The 20,408-nt window shown below is 51.0% G+C and overlaps 1 protein-coding gene across 2 annotated transcripts in view; it reads left to right on the forward strand.

The window, feature by feature from the left end:
- Window positions 1-4,964: 4,964 nt before the first annotated feature.
- SKOR2 (SKI family transcriptional corepressor 2) overlaps window positions 4,965-20,408 on the forward strand; it is a 52,359-nt gene continuing 36,915 nt past the window's right edge. The window contains exons 1-2 of one of the 2 annotated variants that reach the window (XM_059139659.1): window positions 4,965-5,229; window positions 17,640-20,287. In XM_059139659.1, coding sequence (XP_058995642.1) covers window positions 17,690-20,287 — 2,598 coding nt within the window. In that variant the 5' untranslated portion in view covers window positions 4,965-5,229; window positions 17,640-17,689. Of the gene's footprint in view, window positions 5,230-15,232; window positions 15,523-17,639; window positions 20,288-20,408 lie in introns of those variants that run through there. The other variant, XM_059139658.1, reaches the window with a different exon arrangement.

A 20,408-nucleotide genomic window follows, 5' to 3' on the forward strand; every position in this document is an offset into this window, starting at 1 on the left:
CTGGGAAGTCAAGGAGAGGTGCGACCTGCTACCATAGCCACAGACTTCTTTCCCTACCCCTACCCAGCCTCAGGGTTCTGACCATATGGATTTCAACAAAGAGGTCATCACCTTCCACTGAGACCTTGATGTGGAGGAAAGTAGAACAGGGTCTGGTACCACTCTGGTTCAATCCTTATCACCTAGAGCAAGCTACTAGGCAGTATTTCTCAAGATATATTCCCAGAATTCTAGATTCAGAATCACCTGGTACAGATCTGGGCTCCCTTCTGAGTGACAGAATCAATTTCTAGGAGTAGGACTGCACTCACATTTCAGAACCATGGTCTAAGGCCTCTGGGTTTATTATCTGGCAAATGGGACTAACACAAGCCATAGATATTTAATGAGATTGTTAGAAGGATCAAAATATTATGGGATATGTAAAATACTACACGGTCTGGCTTATTGATTAGTTGCACGTTTGGGATCCAAACAGATCTGTGCATGGTATCTAGCTTTGCCGCTTACCAGCTATGTGGCCTGGAGAAAAGTGTCAAATTTCAGTCTGCAAAACGTGGATAATAATACCTAGCTCCTGGAAACCACACAAAGACTGAATTAAATAAAGCATGCATGTAAAATGTTTCATGTATGCCCAGCACATGGAAAAACATTTCAATCATGGACCCATTCTTCCTCCTCTTAAAGAAGCTATCTCAGGCACAAGTCAGAGCATCCCTCCTGTTTTACTACTACATTGAGTCTCATGACACTTTTCCGGAAGAATTTCTCTGCTGGTTCCTAGGTTCTGCCTTCATAAGCAAGAGCCCAGTCTTTCTCCATTCCTGTTAAGGCTTGCAAACAGTTATTAGGCTGCTTACTTGGGATTATAAATTGGTATCTTTGCTTTCTGAGCAGTTGTGAAGAGTTGATTCCTTTCTATTTCCCCTACTCTATATCTTCTCTCTCCACATACAGACCTAAACTTTGGGGTGTTAGCCTTGCCAACTACAGCCACCAAAGTCATTGTCAAGAAGGTTAAAAATAGTTTAGCTTATTAACAGACAGTTGATATCTAAAGCTATATCTTCACAGCAGCCTCTACAATGAAGGGTTGCAAAAGATACCAAGGAAAGGCAAACCAAAAGTTTGTTTTAAGCTGATCCTGGCAAATCTCTAGTAGTTGTGCCCCCTAAACTAGCTGCCTTTGCCCTAGTTCTCAATATTCCAAGTCAGGAAAGAAAAGGGTAGGGACTATTTGCCGTGGTGCTTGAAGAAAAGCACTTTACAATCAAGGCCACCTCCTTGACCCAGAGTCAGTTCTAAAGCCTCCAGCTGATTCTGGATTGATTGATCCCCAAAGAGGTCCTCCTCCACCAGTCAATTCTTGGTAATCCAAAACTGTGCTTATTTATCCCACTATCAATAGAAATAAAGGACACCCTGCCTTCCCGTCTTTGCATTAGGGAAGAAAAAAATGAAGGAAGAAAATCTATTTCAGGTGTAACTAACATCGGGCAAGAGGAACCTTTCGGAAATGTCTGCCCCAGCAACTTTCCTCCGAGACTGGAGAAAAATGCCCCTTTTAGGGTGAGAGCTTTGGAGCTCCCCGCAGACATGTGACTGGATTCCAAACTCGGAAACCCCGGGAAAGAGCCGGGTTTCCTGCAAGGCAGCCAGCGTGCAGCATTTCTGATCCCATGGCTACCCTCCTTCATTTCAGGCACTCTGATCGCCTGCGGTAGGGATTTGATTTTTTTTTTTTCTAATATATTTTCATAGCATTGTGGGCTGGAGAGTGGCCTTTCTCCAAGCAAGTCCCGCGCCTCAGTCCTCGGGAAGTCGCTGTTGTCGCAGAGCCCATCCGCAGGTCCGATGAAAAGCAACAACTAGCCAGGAAACCCTCGGCTGAGCCTTTCATCCAGGACCTGGGTCCGCACGGCTCAGCGCCACACCCGCAGGGAAGCTCCAGCCCCGCCTCCGCCCTCCTCGGACCCGCCGGTCCTCCTCCAGTTCCTAAGAGGAGCGGGCACAGGAAGCACCCTGGGCTTCGGTTTCTCCCGGCCAACTCCCGGGAACCTGGAGGGCGAAGCCCAGCCTGACCCTCGTCTTCGGTGTACCCAGTCTGATCCCGCAGCATTTCTTGACTCCAGACTGAAAGAGGGAAGAGGTGGGGGGAGACCGAAAGTTAAAGACCTTCTCCTCCTGCCTCCCAAGATTCCGTATGGCACATATTCCCGTCAGAGAAGCCCCAACGCTCGCCCGGCCCTCCTTCAGGGCGGCAGTGCTGGACTGCGGGATCCGAGACCGTTGGCAGAGAGGAAATCCCGTCAGTCCACTGGCTTCCTGGAGGAGTAGCCACTCGCGCCAAAGAAAGCAGCGGCCGGGCGCCTGCGGAGGTAACTGGCAGCACTGACAGAGAGCTTCAGGATGAAAGGCGGGCAAACGCCTTCTGGCATTTTCTCGAGGCCCAGGGACAGGGCCGAGGGCTCTCCATGGACTATCCGGGGAGTCCGCCACCGCCTACCGGAGCTGGGCCAGCTTCGGTCCGGACCGAGAAGTTTCCTGTTGCTCCGACGGAGGGGGAGGCTAGGGCCGCGGTGCGGTGCTTTGTTCCTCCTACAGGAAGAAGGCGCCCCGAGCTGGGGTGTGAAGGAGGGGAAAGGTCCTTTTCTTAACCACACCTTCACCCATTAACACTCTTCCTTTCTCCACGCGGAGCCTGGGGACCTCTGAGTTCAGTCCCATCCAAACCTTGCGACGCGCTGAACACGCAGGCGCCTTCTTCCAAGAACCCTCCCAATCAGGGGTGAACTGCTTGCACTCCTTCTCTCGATTATTAAATGGAAAGACCATACAGTTTTCTCGTTGTCTGGGCGTGATTCACTCCGCAACTGTCTGTCTCCATTTCTTTTACATAAAGAGGGCAGTTCTCAACGGACATAATTACTAATGCTCCCATACCCTGTCTGCTCCCAAGCAGCGGAGTAGAGAGGTAAAGGGGAAAGAGTTCTGAGCTCCCACTCAGATCTCCACTTCTCTAGCCTAACAATCGTCTCTCCCAATCTCGTACCCACCCACTCACCTTCCCCCCCCCCAAAAAAAAAATCACTCTTTGATTTGTAGCGAAGCTTCTCTGGGCAAAGGGTCTCGAAGCTTGCAGCAGGTAGCTAGAGCAGGGCTGTAAGGCTGGACCTAGATTTTTCTCCAGAAGTTAATGCAAAGTGAAAGAAGTGGAAGGAGTGTGCCCAGAACCCGGAGACTGGATTTGACATTGGGAGTAAAAAGCGCGTTTAATCCGGGGACTCTCTTTCCCACGCTGCGCCATCCCACACCACCACCCACCCGACAGGTTTGCAAACCCAGTTTCAAGCCCTAGGAACTTGAGCCAGTAAAGGTCATTGCCCGGCTCTGAGCCGCAAAGCCCCGTTCCTCTGGGGGCGGGAAATCTAGTATTCGTAGACACTCCAGTCACTGGGTCGCAAACTTGACCCTCTCACCTGCACCACTAGGGCCGGCGGCGGCTGGCGCGCGTGTGGACTAGTGGTGCACAGTCGGTCTGCGGCGCCTTCCACCCGCCAGCATCGGGCTGTTCTCTTAATGAATTACTAATGAGTTAAAATTGGGCAGCAGGCTTAATTAAAGCGTAGAGGCAATGTGTTTACCACATTGTAATTGAACTCATTAGGGCTATGGCTTTTTGTTTTTTAAGCAGCCGCCTTCCTTCTCTGCGTCGAATAATCTATGGGAAGCGTTTATTAGAGAAGGAGGGGTTAGGGGAGAAACAGTCCATCAATTCTTTCAATGAAAAAGACAGGGTGAGAGTGGGGAGGGGGATACGACCTCTATTGCGCGGATGTTTTGACGGAGCCAGGGCTAGACCGAGGCTTCGCAATACGTTCCAAGGGTAGAGTGGCCCAGAGAGCGCTGCCGGCGCTTGGAAAGTTGCCAAAGGAAGGACCAGGCCGGAACCCGAAAGTCTACCTTTGTAATACCACTCAGTCCTCCCGAATTCGGCCGGTATCCCATATTCTCACCACCACCGCCCCGAGCGCTGGACTCCGCTGGAAGCCCAGCCCGCACTCGCCCTACAAGCGGTCTGACACTTCACAATGAGATGGATTCGGCTAACTTGTCTTTTTAAAGCAACATAAGAGGGCACCTGGGTGGCTCAGTTGGTTAAGCAACTGCCTTCGACTCAGGTTATGATCCCGGGATTTCGGAATCGAGTCCCGAATCAGGCTCCCAGCTCCACGGGGAATTTGCTTCTCCCTCTGACCTTCCCCCTTCTTGTGCTCTCTCTCACTGTCCCTCTCTTAAATAAAAGTCTTTTTAAAACAAAGAAAAAAAATAAAGCAATATAAGGCCCTAAAGACTTCCTCCCTGGCTGTGCTGAGAACTCACTCCTGTCTCCAGTGCCCCACCCCCCAAAACACACACACACACACACACACACACACACACACACACACGTCCGTTCTGGAGACACACAGTGGGTGCCTTTGACCCGTGCTTCTTATGGACTCCCCCCTCCCGCCGGACCTCGCCTCGAGTGGTTGTCCCTCCCCGGGGACTGGGACAGGAGGAGGGGTCCCTGCTGGTAGTGAATTGCCCAAGGGCGGCACCGGAGAGGCGCACCTGCGCGCCCTGGGATAACCCTTCTCCTGGCAGGGAGCCCAAGCTGCCAGCCCGGGTTGCACGCCCCCAAGGCAAATTGCTCCTTTTTGCCCCTGGCCCCACTCCAATTATCAGGCCTCCAAACCTCCCCTAGTTTCTCTGCTGTTTAGACCACTGGGCGTGGAAAGGCGGGGGTAGAGGGCTAGGGCTGGCGCAGCACTCCTCGCCTTGCCCTGCCCTGCCTGACCAACAGGCGGCGTCAGAGATCTAGGTCTGAGCTGGGGAGTGGGGGGTGCGGATCTAAGCGAGCTAAACCTAGAAGCTGGGCGCCAGGAGAGCGACCCTCACCCCCAAACTTACGAACTTGCCCAGGAGAGGAGTGGAAAGAGCTGGGTGGCTGCAGGGGACCGCCGAGAAGGGGAGAGGCTGACGGGACAGAGTCGCGGTGGAAGACCCGACCGCAAGCAGGAGTGAGGAGGACCGCGGGCTGCGGGCAGCGGAGGCGGATCCCGCGCTGGGGAGGCGGTAGGCTCGGCGGGAGGCAGAGAGCGGCAGTGGAGCCGCGGAACAAGAGGCAGGCGGGGAGGACCAAGCGCGGAGGGCCGGAGACCGCGAGGGCAGTGCAGTCAGGTAAGTGGCCTCGGCCTCCGCCCTCGGCCTTCCCTCCTTTGGGAAAAAACTGGGTTGAAAGGGACTCCAGGAACTTCCGGCCCCGGTACAAACCCCCCCGCTGACCCCTACCTCCACCCCTCCCCTCCCGCCTTAAAAGCACACCTATTCCCAAGTCCTCACTCCATATCGTTTGTGGCTTCTCTCAAATTCTCCCACCCGGTCCATCCCCCACCCATTCCATCTCTCTCTATCTGACCCGGGAGGTTCAGGTGAATTGTCTCTAATTTGTTGCTAAAAGATTAATTGCAGAGGATGGGTTCATTTGATTAAGGCAATTAATCTTTGGTTACAGCGTCCTAGTGTCACTTGTGTGTTGGGTGGGGGGGCCGTATAGAAAAAGATAGAGAAAGAAGCAAACAAGACTTTTTGGAGAATTGTGGAAAGAGGCTACCCCGCCTGGGACTGCAGCAGCGTCTTCGCGCCTACACCCCGGCCGCCCGCGGCGCGGTTTCAGCACCTCCAAGCTAGGACAGCGACTCCCGCGAGCGCGCCTGGTAACTTCCGGGTTCCAGGAGTTTACGCCGCTCAGGCAGAGGCAAGAGCTGACCAGCACCAAGGGTGCAGTCCCCCCAGCTCTCCCCGCTTTTCCTGTGTCCTCGGTCCAACCATTTGGGCTTCCCTGTCACCACTTCACAGCAGGATCCGACCAAATAGAGTCGGAAAAAGGAGAACCCCCCCCCCCAAAGGCTCCTAGAAAAGTTCCCAAAGCCGGAGTTTTCTCTTTTCATGAATAATTAACGCCGGTCATAAATAACTGATGGCGGCAGTGGAGAAGGGAAGAGGGAGCCAGGGCGGCCAAAGAGAGATCGAAGAGTTTGTTAAAGGACCATTAAGGAGGCCTTGCTGGGAACGGCATTCGGCATTCCACCGTAGATCACGCAGAACGGTTCCACCCAGGCCTGGGGTAAAAGCGGGGAGCGAAGGCGCCCAGGGGAACCGAGATTGTGCTGACCAAGGCCAGAGCACCCATGCAGGCCCCGGTCTCGGCACTTTCCCTATCCCCTCTTTTCCACCCAGGACTCATCTTCCCAGAGCCCTTGGAACATCAAGTCATCCCTGCGCCTCCGTGCCCCCCTCCCCGCGCCCTCCTCCGCCCCTCCCTCCACTCAGGTCCAAAGTGCAAAAATTCTAGGTTAAGTAGTAGAGACCCAGGGATGAACCTGGGCTTTGAACTCTGTCAGTTCTGTCCAGGCCTGTGGCAGGTCCTGCCCAATCCCAAATAATTTGCAGGCACCTTCCCAAACCACCCCCTTCGACCTCAGATTGTACCATATCATTCTTTACAGGCTGATCCAAAGTCTGGGGACTCCAACTTCAAGCTTCTCTTTTCCATCTGCCCACACCAGAACCTGGAGGAACAGGGTATTTACACGCGCGTGCGCCCATACACACACACACACACACACACACACACACACACACACGCTGCTCCATGCTCTTCCACTGCCTCTCCATTATCTCCAATTCCTCACTTCTTCTGAAAGTTAAACATACTGACCTCTGGCACCTTGTGTCCATCCTAGCTGAACTGAGACTCTTGGGCAGGGGTCTCAGAACATGGAAGAAAGCCCAAAAGGAAACCCTTGCTCCTAGTTTGGAGGCCTGTGCCAGGGCCTTTTGATCCCTCTAGGAAACACTGGCTTCTCACCAGTCTGCCTCAAATGGCCAGTGCTTGTTTTTAGAGTGAAAGTACTGAAGGCGCCTCAGCCTGGCAGCCAGCACAATCCTTCACAAGGACTCCTTAGGCCATCCCACAAGCAAAGCCATGCTTTTCCTAGTGCAATTTGTCACAGGCTCTGGGTAGAAGATATTGGAGACTGTACCAACCACTGGCTGTGAGATCCGGTTTTGCTTTAGGGGCAGGCCGGAGCCTCTTTTTTGAGCCTTTCCATTGGTTAACAGCTTCTACCACGCCTACTTCCTTTATGATCAGCTCCTGACCTCTGGATATGCCAAAGGTCATCCTGGCTTTTCTGGACTGGGAGCTGTGGGTAGCTTCCAGAAAGGAAAATTGGACCCTAGATTTTTAAATGAACATTCTTTTTTTTTTTTTTTTAAGATTCTATTTATTTATTTGACAGAGAGAGATCACAAGTAAGCAGAGAGGCAGGCAGAGAGAGGAGGAAGCAGGCTCCCCACTGAGCAGAGAACCCCACATGGGGCTTGATCCCAGGACCCTGAGATCACGACCTGAGCCGAAGACAGAGGCCTTAACCCACTGAGCCACCCAAGCGCCCCTTAAATGAACATTCTTTCTTCTCTTTATGTTATATTAAAGAAAACACTGGAATTGCTTTTATTTTCTTGCCAACCTCATCCCCAATCCAACACTCTCCAAAACCTGAGCTTTACATTTCTAACAACTGGGAAGTTCTGGGTGGGGAAGGGAAATGAAGAGAGAATAGGGAGGTTTTAGGGAATTGTCTCCCTTCCTCAATAGGGACTAGAGACCCAGGAGAATTGTGAAACTAGACAAAGGGGTGGGAGGAAATCAGATCTAGGGAGTTAGGGGGTGGATAGCCTGGAGCCATGGGTTGTTTACTTCTCATATAAAATATAACTCCCCCAAGCAGGAAGTTACTGCAAACAAGAATCAATAATGAATGAATCTCCTGTAATAAAATACTTACATAATTAGCACAAGTCAAGTGGTTGCATTATGTTAACCTTTTGCAACTCTGAGCTGGAAAATTTTGCTCCAGAATTCCTCAGAATGCTGTTTTCATTCTCAAGAGAGGGTGAGAGCCAAGTGTTCACCCAGCCTTCCACTCTGTTATAATATGGTTTTCCATTTCTGAACCAGAACATAAGTACTTCTGAAATATAACAGAAAACTCTCTTTGGTGAATTCAAAACAGTCATTAACATTCAGTTTTAAGTGAATGTTAACAGTAAATAAAGAAATCTCTTGATTGTAATAGTAGTAACAAAGCAATAATTACCCAGTAGGTGGTCATCAGTAATGATAAATGTATCATTATTACTGTGTGAGTCTGGGAACTCAGTTTTGGAAACTACTTCAGACTTTTTAGTAGCATGGCTGGTTACAAAGCATTTCTTAGCCTGCAAAAGCCATATAATTTTATACACAATTTAGGTGAAAATAAATTTAAATCTGTATATTACATTTTTAATTTCAAGTTAGTAATTAAAGTTGGTTCATTATATCTCCTCTGAAACCCTCAGTGCTCATCTCCGCGGTTTGTTTGTACAATTTGTTTCTAAGACACCCAAGGTTACACAGTTCTAAAAGATGGAAAATTTAATTATTTGCCAACATGAAGAGTTTGTCGATGGTATCATAACACATCTTGAAAAAGTTTGGGACTGGTTAGTTATTTTCACTTTGAACCCCTAACCCCAAGGAAGAAAGCCTTTTTTGTTAAAAAAAAAAATTTTTTTTAATACACAAAATAGAAAATGCCTTTGAATGTTCACTGGTTGCTATGTTTTCAAGGGAAAAAAAAAATCAATGACTCAGATTTCTACCCCCCTCTTTCCTGGGATTTATTTTGCTAATATCTAATTTCACCTCTTGCTACCACTGAGTTAACGACTGCAGGCAGGAGGAACGCTGAAAGCATGATGATCACTGGGTAGCCAGAGAGCACATGATAGTTTAATAGTGTATTAGCTAATGGGATCAAGCTCAATGGCAAAGTAGCAAATTTTCTAACAGGGAGGGGTGGGAGGAAAGAGAACAGGAAAGGGAGGGAAATGCCTTCATTTCCCCAGGAAATAAAATCCAATGTTCTTTCCACCAGTGTCAGCTGGGAAGATGTTAAATGTGTATCTATGTCATTTTCTCTCCTGTGACATGTCAACAGACAATACATACCCCCTCCCCCAACACCCACTCCTCTGCGTCCCGTCTCCAAGCTTCAAAAGGTCCTGTTCCACACCCTTTATGCTTCTTCAGTCTCAGTTTTTTCTTAAATTTTTTCCTTGAAACAAAAGAGCCAGATATTTTAAAAAAAAAAAAAAAAAAAAAAAAGCCCCAAACCACATTTCTTATTCTTGGTGATAGTTGGAGTCTTCCTACAATTAGAGTCTTTTGCATAAATCCACCCAAATACTTGCCTTGGTTTTTCCTCTCTCACAGCCTCTATTTCTTGTTCCACTTTCTCCCTTCTTTTTCTCCCCCTTTTCTCCTCTCCCTTCTTTAGGAGTGGCAATCAAAAAAGGCAAGCATCTTGCCTCGTTATTCATTATTATAGCAGTATCTTTGAGTCGCATCTTTGCCAATGAAAACTCCATGTAGATGCCTATCCTTTTGTTGTAGCGACCTAGGTTATTCAGAAGCAGAGACAAAAGCCTGAAGTGATGTGATCTAAATGAGCTCTGGGGTTTTCCAGCTGGGACCACCTCCATTTCAAAAGACCCCCTCCTTGCTAATATGAGGAGGAGGGAAGTGGAAGGGGCGGGTACATATGTGTATGCATGCACAGAGAGAGAAAGAAGAGAAGGAAGGGAGAGATCCTAGTGGGCTATTCCTTGTGCTAGAGTCCCTCTTTGATGCACATTCACAGGTGTGTTCAAGGAACATGTATTCATGGGCATATGTGTGTCCTCGGGTATTTTGTGTGCCTTTGAATTTTATTTTGGTCAAGTAATATTTGCTAAATAACCACTAAGTACACCAAGGACATGTTCCATTCCATATTTTATTACTTCATGTAAATTATGAGCACACGTGTGTACCTTGCCATGTTTATAAGTTTGTGAGGATTTGTGAAGAACTGTGAACTCTTTGTTATAAAAAAGAAAGTTCAATAGCAAATGCTTCCATTAGTCTCTGGCCTCTGTGAACCAGTAAGGTAAGATCCTTCTCTGCCACTTACCCAAGGGCACATTTTCTTGTGAGAATGATTTCCTTTGATTAAGGAGAATTGAATCTTGGTTCGTTGTCCTACAGTCTATTTCTTACAGTTGTTTGTAAGAAGGATAAGGACTCTCGCTGATTTCCATAGTCATTGGTGCACAAGGATCTCAAGAGATCACCAGGGCAGGGATACAGGTGCAAATGTGTTCATTTTCCCTTCCTTTCCCCTGTTGTGGTTTAGGTTTTTATGTTTGTGCTCCCACTGCACTTCTCTCAGCCCTCCCTGGCCCCAGGGGAAAAGGCCCTTGTTTATAGACAGTATTTTGGAGAAGGCTCAAAGAACAAGAGCCAGCCTCAGAATGCTCAGAGGCTTTTTTTTTTTTTTTTTTCATTTCTTCCGTGACTGCCATCATGGATGAGTCTTTAGTTTGCTCCTCGTCCTTGGTTTGCTTCATGTAACTTCAGCTAGAGCAATGGAGGAAAAGCCAGGGAGTCTGAGCTGTGCTTGCCAGGCTGCAGAAAGCTCCTTTGGATGGAAAGTGGGAACCAGGGTTTATAGGCAATAATTATCATTATGGTCATTTTCATTGGTAATTTTTATTATCAACGTATTTTAAATGGGCTAAGCAAACACTAGCAGTAGTTCTGGCTACCTTACACAAAATAAACACTAGACCAATTAGGGGCACAATAAAGTTCTAATGAAAGAGACTAAGGTTCCTCCAAGGAACTTGGCTCCCTCTCTGCTCACCACTAAGCTAAAATGCCATTGATGTCTTTTATTCTTGGACTGTTGAATGTTTCTAATATTATCTTGCAATAGTACAGGCCTCATCCTCTGAGGAAGGTACTACCATATATTAAATGACTACTGTGCGCCAAACACTTTACATATATTACCTTATTTAATTCTCAAACATCCCTGAGAGTTACATATCAATCTTCTCATTTTGCAGATGAAGAAATCGGGGCTTAGGGAGGTTAGGCGTAAAAGCAAAATTCCATAGCTACTAAGTGATCAAAGAGAGATTTATATCATTTTATCTGACTGAATCCATACATTCTGATACACCAGAATTCTTGTGTCCCTTCCATTTCTACGAATCTTCCAGTTTCCTTCTGGGCCATATGAGTCTCCTCCTGCAGATTTGGAACAAATATCAATGCCCTACCTGATGCAGAAATACCAATGTCAGGGACACCGAAGCAGTACTATTTCTGCTTAAGAGTTTAGAATGGGGTAAGAGGGAAGGAATGCGAGGGATAGAAGATGTTTCTTTTATCTGTAACTGTCATGAGTTCTCCAATACCAAATCTGGAAGCTGCAGAAGAGAAAATATCTGGTATCTGTAATTGTAGTGAATTTCTATTGAGACCTTTATCTTGTGGGCCAAGGCAAATGCTATCCATGGAGATGGGACAGGTGTGGCAGAAATAGGGAATATGTGTCTGTGCCCCCACCCTGCCTGCCTTTTAAGTCTTCAAAACCAATGTCGAGCCCGGAGCCTAATCTAGGACTCTGAGGGTTACAGGACCGGAGCCTTCTTCCGGGAGGGCTTTGAATGCAATAGGATCTGCTACGCCTCTGAGCGGTAAATTCGCGTCAGCACCGCGAACAGCTCCTGCCCCTGCTTTGGCCTTGGGATCGAACCCGCAGGGTCCCCCGGCCGGCCGCAGCTCGGAAACAGACTGCGTCCAAAGTGGAGGACTCCCCGGTCAGGTTTGGGTTCGCTTCAACCAATTGTTAAAAGCTGCAGCTGGAAACCACCTTCCAGGCTGCCGCGCCGGCCCCGTGAGCCTGCATCCAGGCGTCGCCTCTCCAGTTCCGAGAGGACCAGCTCGGTTTGCGGTTTTCCTTTGGGTCCGGTGTCTGGGCTCCTTTACCTGTCCCTGGCCTGGGTGAACCGCAGCCGCCCGGAACGGAGATGAGAGTGGAAATGCTCTTCTCTGTGTGGTGATACATCATGCAAACGGGTGACACCAGTTTAACCAATAAAACAATTTGAATCAATTAGCCGGCTGAGGAGAGTCCCGACGTGTAAAATGCATGTCAGCTCGAATAGGAAAGCATTGATTAACTCAGCCAGACCTGCCGCCTCCCACCACCGCCGGCTCCTCCCTGAGCCTGCCATGGTCCCAGGGGCGAGGACAGGGGCTGACAAGAATCAGGCACCCCTGGCCCAAGACAGGAACATGGAAGGGCCGTGGAAGACCACTAGGAAACTTGTTCAAACTGAGGAGAAAGCAAAAAAGTCAGAGACACTGTGGGTGGCAAAAAGTTGCTCACAGACTCAAAACATGTAAACAAAATGTAATTTCGCAGTCCAACTGCGGATTCCCTGAAACATGGAGTCTGGCTTTGAACAACTGTTCTCCACCTTCACCTTCCAAAAATATAATTGGTCTGACAGCCCAAACAGGAACCCAGACTCATTGGGGGAATAAAATTTTGCACTGTCTTAGAATTATTTGTAAATGTACTTAACCTAACATCACACATTTCCCTTTTCAGTGAAATGTTACTGCATTAAAAGAAAAGACTTGTATGGCAGTAAGCCCCCAAAATAATGTACAAATTAAGGGAAGGAGGTGGCTAGAGGTACCATTGAGTGTGGATTCACTCCTCAGGGTAATTTGGGGTGGGAGGGAACACAAAGATTTATCCTGTTTTTCTTTTCGAGGAAAGGTGTTTTTGAAGACATGTTTCAAAATAGGGATCTGTAAGAGGAAAAGAAGCTTGGGGGGTTGGGACAAAGATGAGAACAGTTCCACAAGAAAGGAAAGATCCCATGGTGCCTTGCGGTACATTAATGAGTTGATATGACTTTTCACCCCCCCCCCCCATTTTCAAGTCTTAAAATCCACTCCATTGTCAGGCGTCCTTTCCAAGCAGCACACACTTTCTTTTTAGCAGTCTGGGCTCTAGGAATAGTAAGCAAGCCAGACCTTGCTTTGTGGGAGACCCTGACCCCAGGGAAGGGACAGGGAATGTAGGAAAAGAGGCCTGGCTCGGGAACCTTCAGAAGAGCACAAGGCCTTCAGCCTTAGGAGGGAAAAGATTTGTGAATGACCATGACACTCTTTTGGCTAAGGGGCTGGGGAGGCACAAAATGTGTTTTATTTTCTTTTTCTTTTCTTTCTTTCTTTCTTTTTTTTTTTTTTTTTTTAAGAATAGGAGGCTTGACATTGGGGAGGGTATGTGCTATGGTGAGTGCTGTGAAGTGTGTAAACCTGGCGATTCACAGACCAGTACCCCTGGGGATAAAAATACATTATATGTTTGTTTATTAAAAAAAAGAAGAAGAAGAAGAAGAAGAAGAAGAAGAAGAATGGGAGGCTGGGGGATGGGGGGCACCTGGGTAGCTCAGGTTAAAGCCTGTGCCTTCAGCTCCCGTCATGGTCTCAGGGTCCTGGGATCGAGCCCGCTTTGGGCTTTCTGCTCAGTGGGGTGCCCGCTTCCTCCTCTCTTCCTGCTTGCGTCTTTGCCTACTTGTGATCTCTGTCAAATAAATTTAAAAAAAAAAGAAAAAAGAAAAAAAAGAATGAGAGGCTTGGGAGGCAATTGGGAGGGAGCACTTCAGTGACTTCAGTTCCTTTGGACAGAGCCTAACTGGTGCAGCTAATGCCTTCAGAAACCAGGAAATGGGCAAAAAGTTATTTCACTGCCATTTAAAACTTATGTCCCCCAAAAGTCAAAATTTTCATAACTCTGAAACTGTTTTTTGGCATTTTGATTTAAGACAGGCACAAATCCTACTTCTCTCACTTTTCTGTTTGATCTACTCTGTTTGGTTTCTTGACTTTTGGTAAAGTGTTAAAATTGCTCATTTTCCCTTCTGTACGTAGGGTGGTTCATTGTTAATGCTCTAGGATGGAGTCTGCTTGGACTTCCCAATTCCTGGCTAATAAAGTTTGTTTGATCACTTCTGCAATGAGACGGCCCAATTCTAAGCCTGTGTGTTTACCAGGCAGCAGTTGAAAATTCAGTTATGAAACTAAAGGAAAAACTTTAACGATTCCCAATCCCAACCCCTGCTGGTATCCTGCAAATAGATAGCTTTTTCCCTTTTTGATAAACTAGGGATAGTCATTTTGACTCCTGACACCTGATCAGTTAAGAGACAATATACTGACACTTCACTTTATTTTAGGGTATGTCTCAGCTTGGGGAAGCCATGGCAAAGGGTTATTTCTCATTCTGACAGCCTTTATTTTATTTTATTTTATTTTATTTTATTTTATTTTACTTTACTTTCTGTATGGTCCTACATACTTTACATATGATCCTACATTCCTGGAGGAATCTACTTTTCTGGGAGAATTGGTAACTTGCTCAATGTGGGTCAGGTTTGGGGGCCTCCTTGCTTTCCAAACTCGCCTTTTCCTTACGCTGAGGTGGCCTGCATGGGTCTTAAAAAATGGATTAGAGAACTATTCTGAATGAGTTGATAGATGAGTACACACACACACTCACTGGGGTCCTTACTTAACTGTACGATTTCTAAAATAGAAAATGTTGCAATGACCTTCTGTATCTTGTCCTAAAAAGCAAGGACACTCTTCATGCTTCCTTCCAAGTTTCTAGACTGGGAACCCCACACAGAACTTCTCCCCTTTTTCTCATTTCGCAGTGTTTCAAAAGAGGCAATGAAGTTAATCTATTCTCCAGCTGACTGTGGTTTCTCTGTCTTCGGAGGTACAGTGAGGCTACTGCTTTGCACCGTGAACCAGAGGAATCATTCACGAAGGAGGGGGGCTCGGAGAAATAAGGGGAGGGGACAGCAACGGGCAGGGATACAGTCAATTTAGAGACGTCCTTCTACAATCCGGGGCCTCCTGGATCCAGGTCCCCAGGATGCACGCATACTGTTCGACTCTCTACTCCTAAATCAGATCTGCTGCTACAAGCACTATTGGCTGCGTTTTTTGCTCCGGGGTTGGAGAGGTTGTTGTCAATTGAGGGTTGGTTAGGTGTTAGCTTTCTTGCCTGCTGAGAAAGGATCTCGATGTGGCTCGATCTCGCTTTTCCTCCCCCCTCCCACCCTGTAACATGCCAGCCCTTTAATGTGGAGTGTCAGGGAGACGGTGACGTCACCTTGCCCGCTGGGTGGCGTCCCCTCGGTCCGACAGGAGTTCAGAGACAGAGAAAGGCGCTGTCAGACTGCGCTCCACCTGGGGCTCGCCTGCCGCGGCTTTCCGCGCGCCCACACTTTCGGCGGTCGAGGGGACGCCCCGCCACAATTCAGGCTGTCGTTCTCCCCGGGCCCGGGTTCGAGCGCCATTAGCGCCGACGAGCGCCAGGATCTTCACACGGAGCCCTCCGGAGTCCCGCCCGCTGGATTCGAGGACCCGCTTGGATGCTTCGCCTCCGAGCGCCCTCGGAAGATGGGCCGGCAGCCACGCGCGTAAAGACACCTAAGGGTTACCAGGTACTGCTGAACCCGCCGGCCCTGCCTCTGCACACAGTTGAGCGTCCCAGCGGCGGGGTGTTCCGGGTTACGCTGAGGGGCAGCGGCGGGCTGCGGTGGCGGCTGGTCTGGGATCCAGGGGAGTTAAGTTGGGGGTCGCTGGCTCCTGAGTCGGACAGGCAAGTTCGCCAGCTTCCATTATCGGGTCAACTAACTTTCGTCCCCTCTCCCCCGACCCGCTTTAACCACCACCCCCCCCCAACCTCAACCCTCTTATTTCTGTCTCTGCTCTTACAGGAGTTTCTGGGAGGGTTTGGGGTGACAGTGGAGGACACCCAGGTGGAGGCACCCTGCCCAGTCTACAGCTGCTAAGATTGCGGGTCTCGAACGTAAAGTCAACTCTCCGCCAGGGCCGGGCCCGCGGAGCGCCGTTGCTCCGCAACGAGAGTTCCCGTTATCCCAGGGTCTTATTAAGATCCCGAGAACCCGGTTTGGAAGGGAAATGAGCATTGAAGGACCATTTGGTGAAGCTAGGGCCGGTTATGTTAGGCCCAGGTATCACATTGCGCCTTGAACTGCCATTTAACGCCCTGTCCCCTGAAAAAATTGTCTCTGATCCATCCGAAGTGACAAGCCAGGCTCTCGTCTCGTTTGATCGCGTCGAGGTTTGTTCAGCCTTCCTGGAGGCCGCGGAAGGTAATGAGAGCTGAGGATCCAGGGGGCAGCAGGGCAAAGGCATCGGGATAGATGTCGCAGGGGTCCAGAGAGGGCAAGGACATGGCAATTTGGGTGAAAGGGTAAGATAGTATCTAGGAAATCGCTGTACAGCAAACTCCAGTGTACTTGGCCAGGAGTGGCAATGCTTCCGGCCATCGGTGACTTATCAGGGCAAAAGGTAGTGGTCGCACCGGCACCCCGCATGACATGTAGCTATGGAAAGGTCACTGTCTTGTTTTCCTAGGTTATGAACAACTTTGTTTGGTTTTGATTTAGCAGCGTTTATCGCAAAGATTTCTTTCGCTTGCTTTTTGTGTGTTTTCAATTTACTGGATATTTCCCCGTTTTATGGTATCCCAGTGACCAAAGAAGATAGAAATTTTACTGCAGGCCTAACCCCGGGCTTCTGCTTCCAACAATCCCACGGATTACCTGGTCCAGGAATTATCTAAACCATGGGTCAGCTTTTCCCTCTTACAGATACAGAGATATCTACCTAGATCAGAAAAAGAAGTGTCACAGAAAGTTGTTCATCTCACGATGAAATTGGTCTTTTAAAGCCCGCCAGTAATGATCGCCACAAATTGTTAGTTTCTTTACACAGTTTCTGGGCTTTCACAAAATCACCTGTGCTTATTTGTTCATTGTCATGAAATGACAGAAAACAGTTGTTCAATGCCTACACATCTACAACTTCATCCTCTGAAACTGTATCTCTGGAACCAGAACCCTGAGTTCAGCAAGTGGCTTTTGAAAGATTGAAAGTAAGATGGCCTGTTTTGGGCAATCATGCATATGGCTTTGTACATTTTCCTATCTTTCAAAAAAAATTCTAATTGCAGTATCAAAATATCTAATGGCAAAGATGGGGGAGGAAGGATTTCATTTTGCTTTAATAAGTTGTGTCTCGAGCAGTAGTGCATTCCCCCCCCCCCCACAGAAACCACGAGTACCACAAAAAAACACTTATTTAAAGTTTTGGATTTATTTTTTTAACCAAAATCAATCTATTTTTAAGCAAATGTAAATGGTCTTTTTAAATTGGGGTTTTGATGACCAACCCCCAGTTTTCTATAACTTTAGCAGGTATGCCATTTCATTCTAATAGCGTCTATAAATCGGGGATAAGTTTTTGAGTTTCTTAGGAATTGATTGCATTTTTTTAAACCCACAGTTAAGTTACTTTGGATGTTTAGAATAGAAGAAAAGTAATTCCCAACCCCTGCATTTCCAACAGACAACCTTGAAGACAACTAAGCGGGGTGACCTCTGTGTCTGAAACTTGGTCCCTTTGCCCAGCGCTAATCTTGTCTTAGCCAGAGCAAGGGAGTCATTATAATTGTTTAGTTAGCAAGTCAACCCATCCCATCTGTTTTAGACTGAAAAGGCTCCTAGTCAACGCTTTCTCCTTTCCATTTCAGTCTCCAAGACAGAACCGGAGGGCTGGGCCCGGGCTTTCGCCGCGGAGGAAATGGCTTCCAGCCCGCTGCCGGGGCCCAACGACATCCTGCTGGCATCGCCGTCGAGCGCCTTCCAGCCCGACGCGCTGAGCCAGCCGCGGCCAGGCCACGCCAATCTCAAACCCAACCAGGTGGGCCAGGTGATCCTCTACGGCATTCCCATCGTGTCGTTGGTGATCGACGGGCAGGAGCGCCTGTGTCTGGCACAGATCTCCAACACTCTCCTCAAGAACTTCAGCTACAACGAGATCCACAACCGTCGTGTGGCGCTGGGCATCACGTGCGTGCAGTGTACGCCGGTGCAGCTGGAGATCCTGCGGCGCGCCGGAGCCATGCCTATCTCATCGCGCCGCTGCGGGATGATCACCAAGCGAGAAGCCGAGCGCTTGTGCAAGTCGTTCCTTGGCGAAAACAGGCCCCCCAAGCTGCCCGACAACTTCGCCTTCGACGTGTCTCACGAGTGCGCCTGGGGCTGCCGCGGTAGCTTCATTCCCGCGCGCTACAACAGCTCCCGCGCCAAGTGCATCAAATGCAGCTACTGCAACATGTACTTCTCACCCAACAAGTTCATCTTCCACTCGCACCGTACGCCCGACGCCAAGTACACGCAGCCGGACGCAGCCAACTTCAACTCGTGGCGCCGTCATCTCAAGCTCACTGACAAGAGTCCCCAGGACGAGCTAGTCTTCGCCTGGGAGGATGTCAAGGCCATGTTCAACGGCGGCAGCCGAAAGCGCGCGCTGCCCCAGCCGGGCGCACACCCCGCCTGCCACCCGCTCAGCTCCGTCAAGGCGGCCGCCGTGGCAGCGGCAGCTGCGGTGGCTGGAGGCGGGGGACTACTGGGTCCGCACCTGCTGGGGGCGCCCCCGCCCCCGCCGCCGCCTCCACCCCTGGCAGAGCTAGCTGGCGCGCCCCACGCCCATCACAAGCGGCCGCGCTTCGACGACGACGACGACTCGCTGCAGGAGGCGGCCGTCGTGGCAGCAGCCAGTCTCTCGGCCGCCGCCGCCAGCCTCTCGGTAGCCGCGGCCTCTGGCGGCGCCGGGGCGGGAGGGGGCGGCGCCGGGGGCGGCTGCGTGACCAGCGTTGGCGCCGGCGCGGGCGCGGGCGCGGCGGCTGGCGCCAAAGGCCCGCGCAGCTACCCGGTCATTCCGGTGCCCAGCAAGGGCTCTTTTGGGGGAGTGCTGCAGAAGTTCCCGGGCTGCGGGGGGCTCTTCCCGCATCCCTACACCTTCCCGGCCGCAGCCGCCGCCTTCGGCTTGTGCCACAAGAAGGAGGACGCGGGCGCCGCGGCCGAGGCCCTGGGGGGCGCGGGCGGTGCGGGCGCAGCGCCGAAGGCCGGCCTGTCTGGCCTCTTCTGGCCCGCGGGCCGCAAGGACGCTTTCTACCCGCCCTTCTGCATGTTCTGGCCTCCGCGGACCCCAGGCGGGCTTCCAGTGCCCACCTACCTACAGCCCCCGCCCCAGCCGCCTTCGGCGCTCGGCTGCGCGCTTGGAGAAAGCCCGGCCCTCCTGCGCCAGGCCTTCCTGGACCTGGCTGAGCCCGGCGGCGCGGGTGGGAGCGCAGACGCTGCGCCCCCGCCGGGTCAGCCCCCTCCGGTGGTAGCCAACGGCCCGGGCTCTGGCCCTCCGCCTCCTGCTGGGGGCACGGGCCCCCGCGACCCTCTCTTCGAGTCGCCCCCGGGCGGTAGCGGTGGGGACTGCAGCGCGGGCTCCACGCCGCCGGCCGACCCCGGCGCCGTGTCGGGTGCAGGCGCCGCGGCCACCGGAGCGGGCCCCGCGGGAGCCCGAGTGCCCGCACCCCACCATCCGCACCTCTTGGAGGGCCGCAAGGCAGGCGGAGGCAGTTACCACCATTCGAGCGCCTTCCGGCCGGTGGGCGGCAAGGACGACGCTGAGAGCCTGGCTAAGCTGCACGGGGCGTCAGCGGGAGCGCCACACTCGGCCCAAGCGCATCACCACCACCACCATCACCACCCGCACCACCACCACCACCATCATCCCCCGCAGCCGCCGTCGCCGTTGCTGCTACTGCCCCCGCAGCCCGACGAGCCGGGTTCTGAGCGCCACCACCCGGCCCCGCCGCCGCCTCCGCCCCCGCCGCCCCCGCTGGCCCTGCAGCCGCACCACCGAGGCCTTCTGTCCCCCGGGGGCACCAGCTGCAGCTACCCCAGCGAGGACAGCTCCGAGGACGAGGATGACGAGGAAGAAGAGCAGGAGGTGGACGTAGAGGGCCACAAACCCCCCGAGGGCGAAGAAGAGGAGGAGGAAGGTCGAGACCCTGAGGAGGAGGAGGAGGAAGACGAGGAGACGGGAGTCCTGCTAGCTGACCCCTTAGTCGGGGGCGGCCGGTACCTCCAGGGCCGAGGGCTGTCAGAGAAGGGGAGCAGCCGGGACCGCGCTCCGGCCGCGCCGGGCGCTTTCCCACTCGCCCTGAACTCCTCCAGGCTGCTTCAGGAGGACGGGAAACTGGGTGACCCCGGCGGCTCAGACCTACCCCCGCCCCCGCCCCCGCCTCTGGCCTCCCAGAAAGCAAGCGGCGGCAGTAGCAGCAGCCCGGGCAGCCCCGTCCACCATCCATCACTGGAGGAGCAGCCCTCCTACAAAGATGTAAATATCCCCTTTAGGCTCCTTCAAGCTAATTATTATTATTTAAATGCACCTTTAGGCTGAATCAGTTACATATGCGCAGGAAAGATGAATCACCAGATTTCCCCACAGAAATGAAATA

This window comes from Mustela lutreola, chromosome 11, assembly GCF_030435805.1.
Source record: "Mustela lutreola isolate mMusLut2 chromosome 11, mMusLut2.pri, whole genome shotgun sequence".
Taxonomy (NCBI): domain Eukaryota; kingdom Metazoa; phylum Chordata; class Mammalia; order Carnivora; family Mustelidae; genus Mustela; species Mustela lutreola.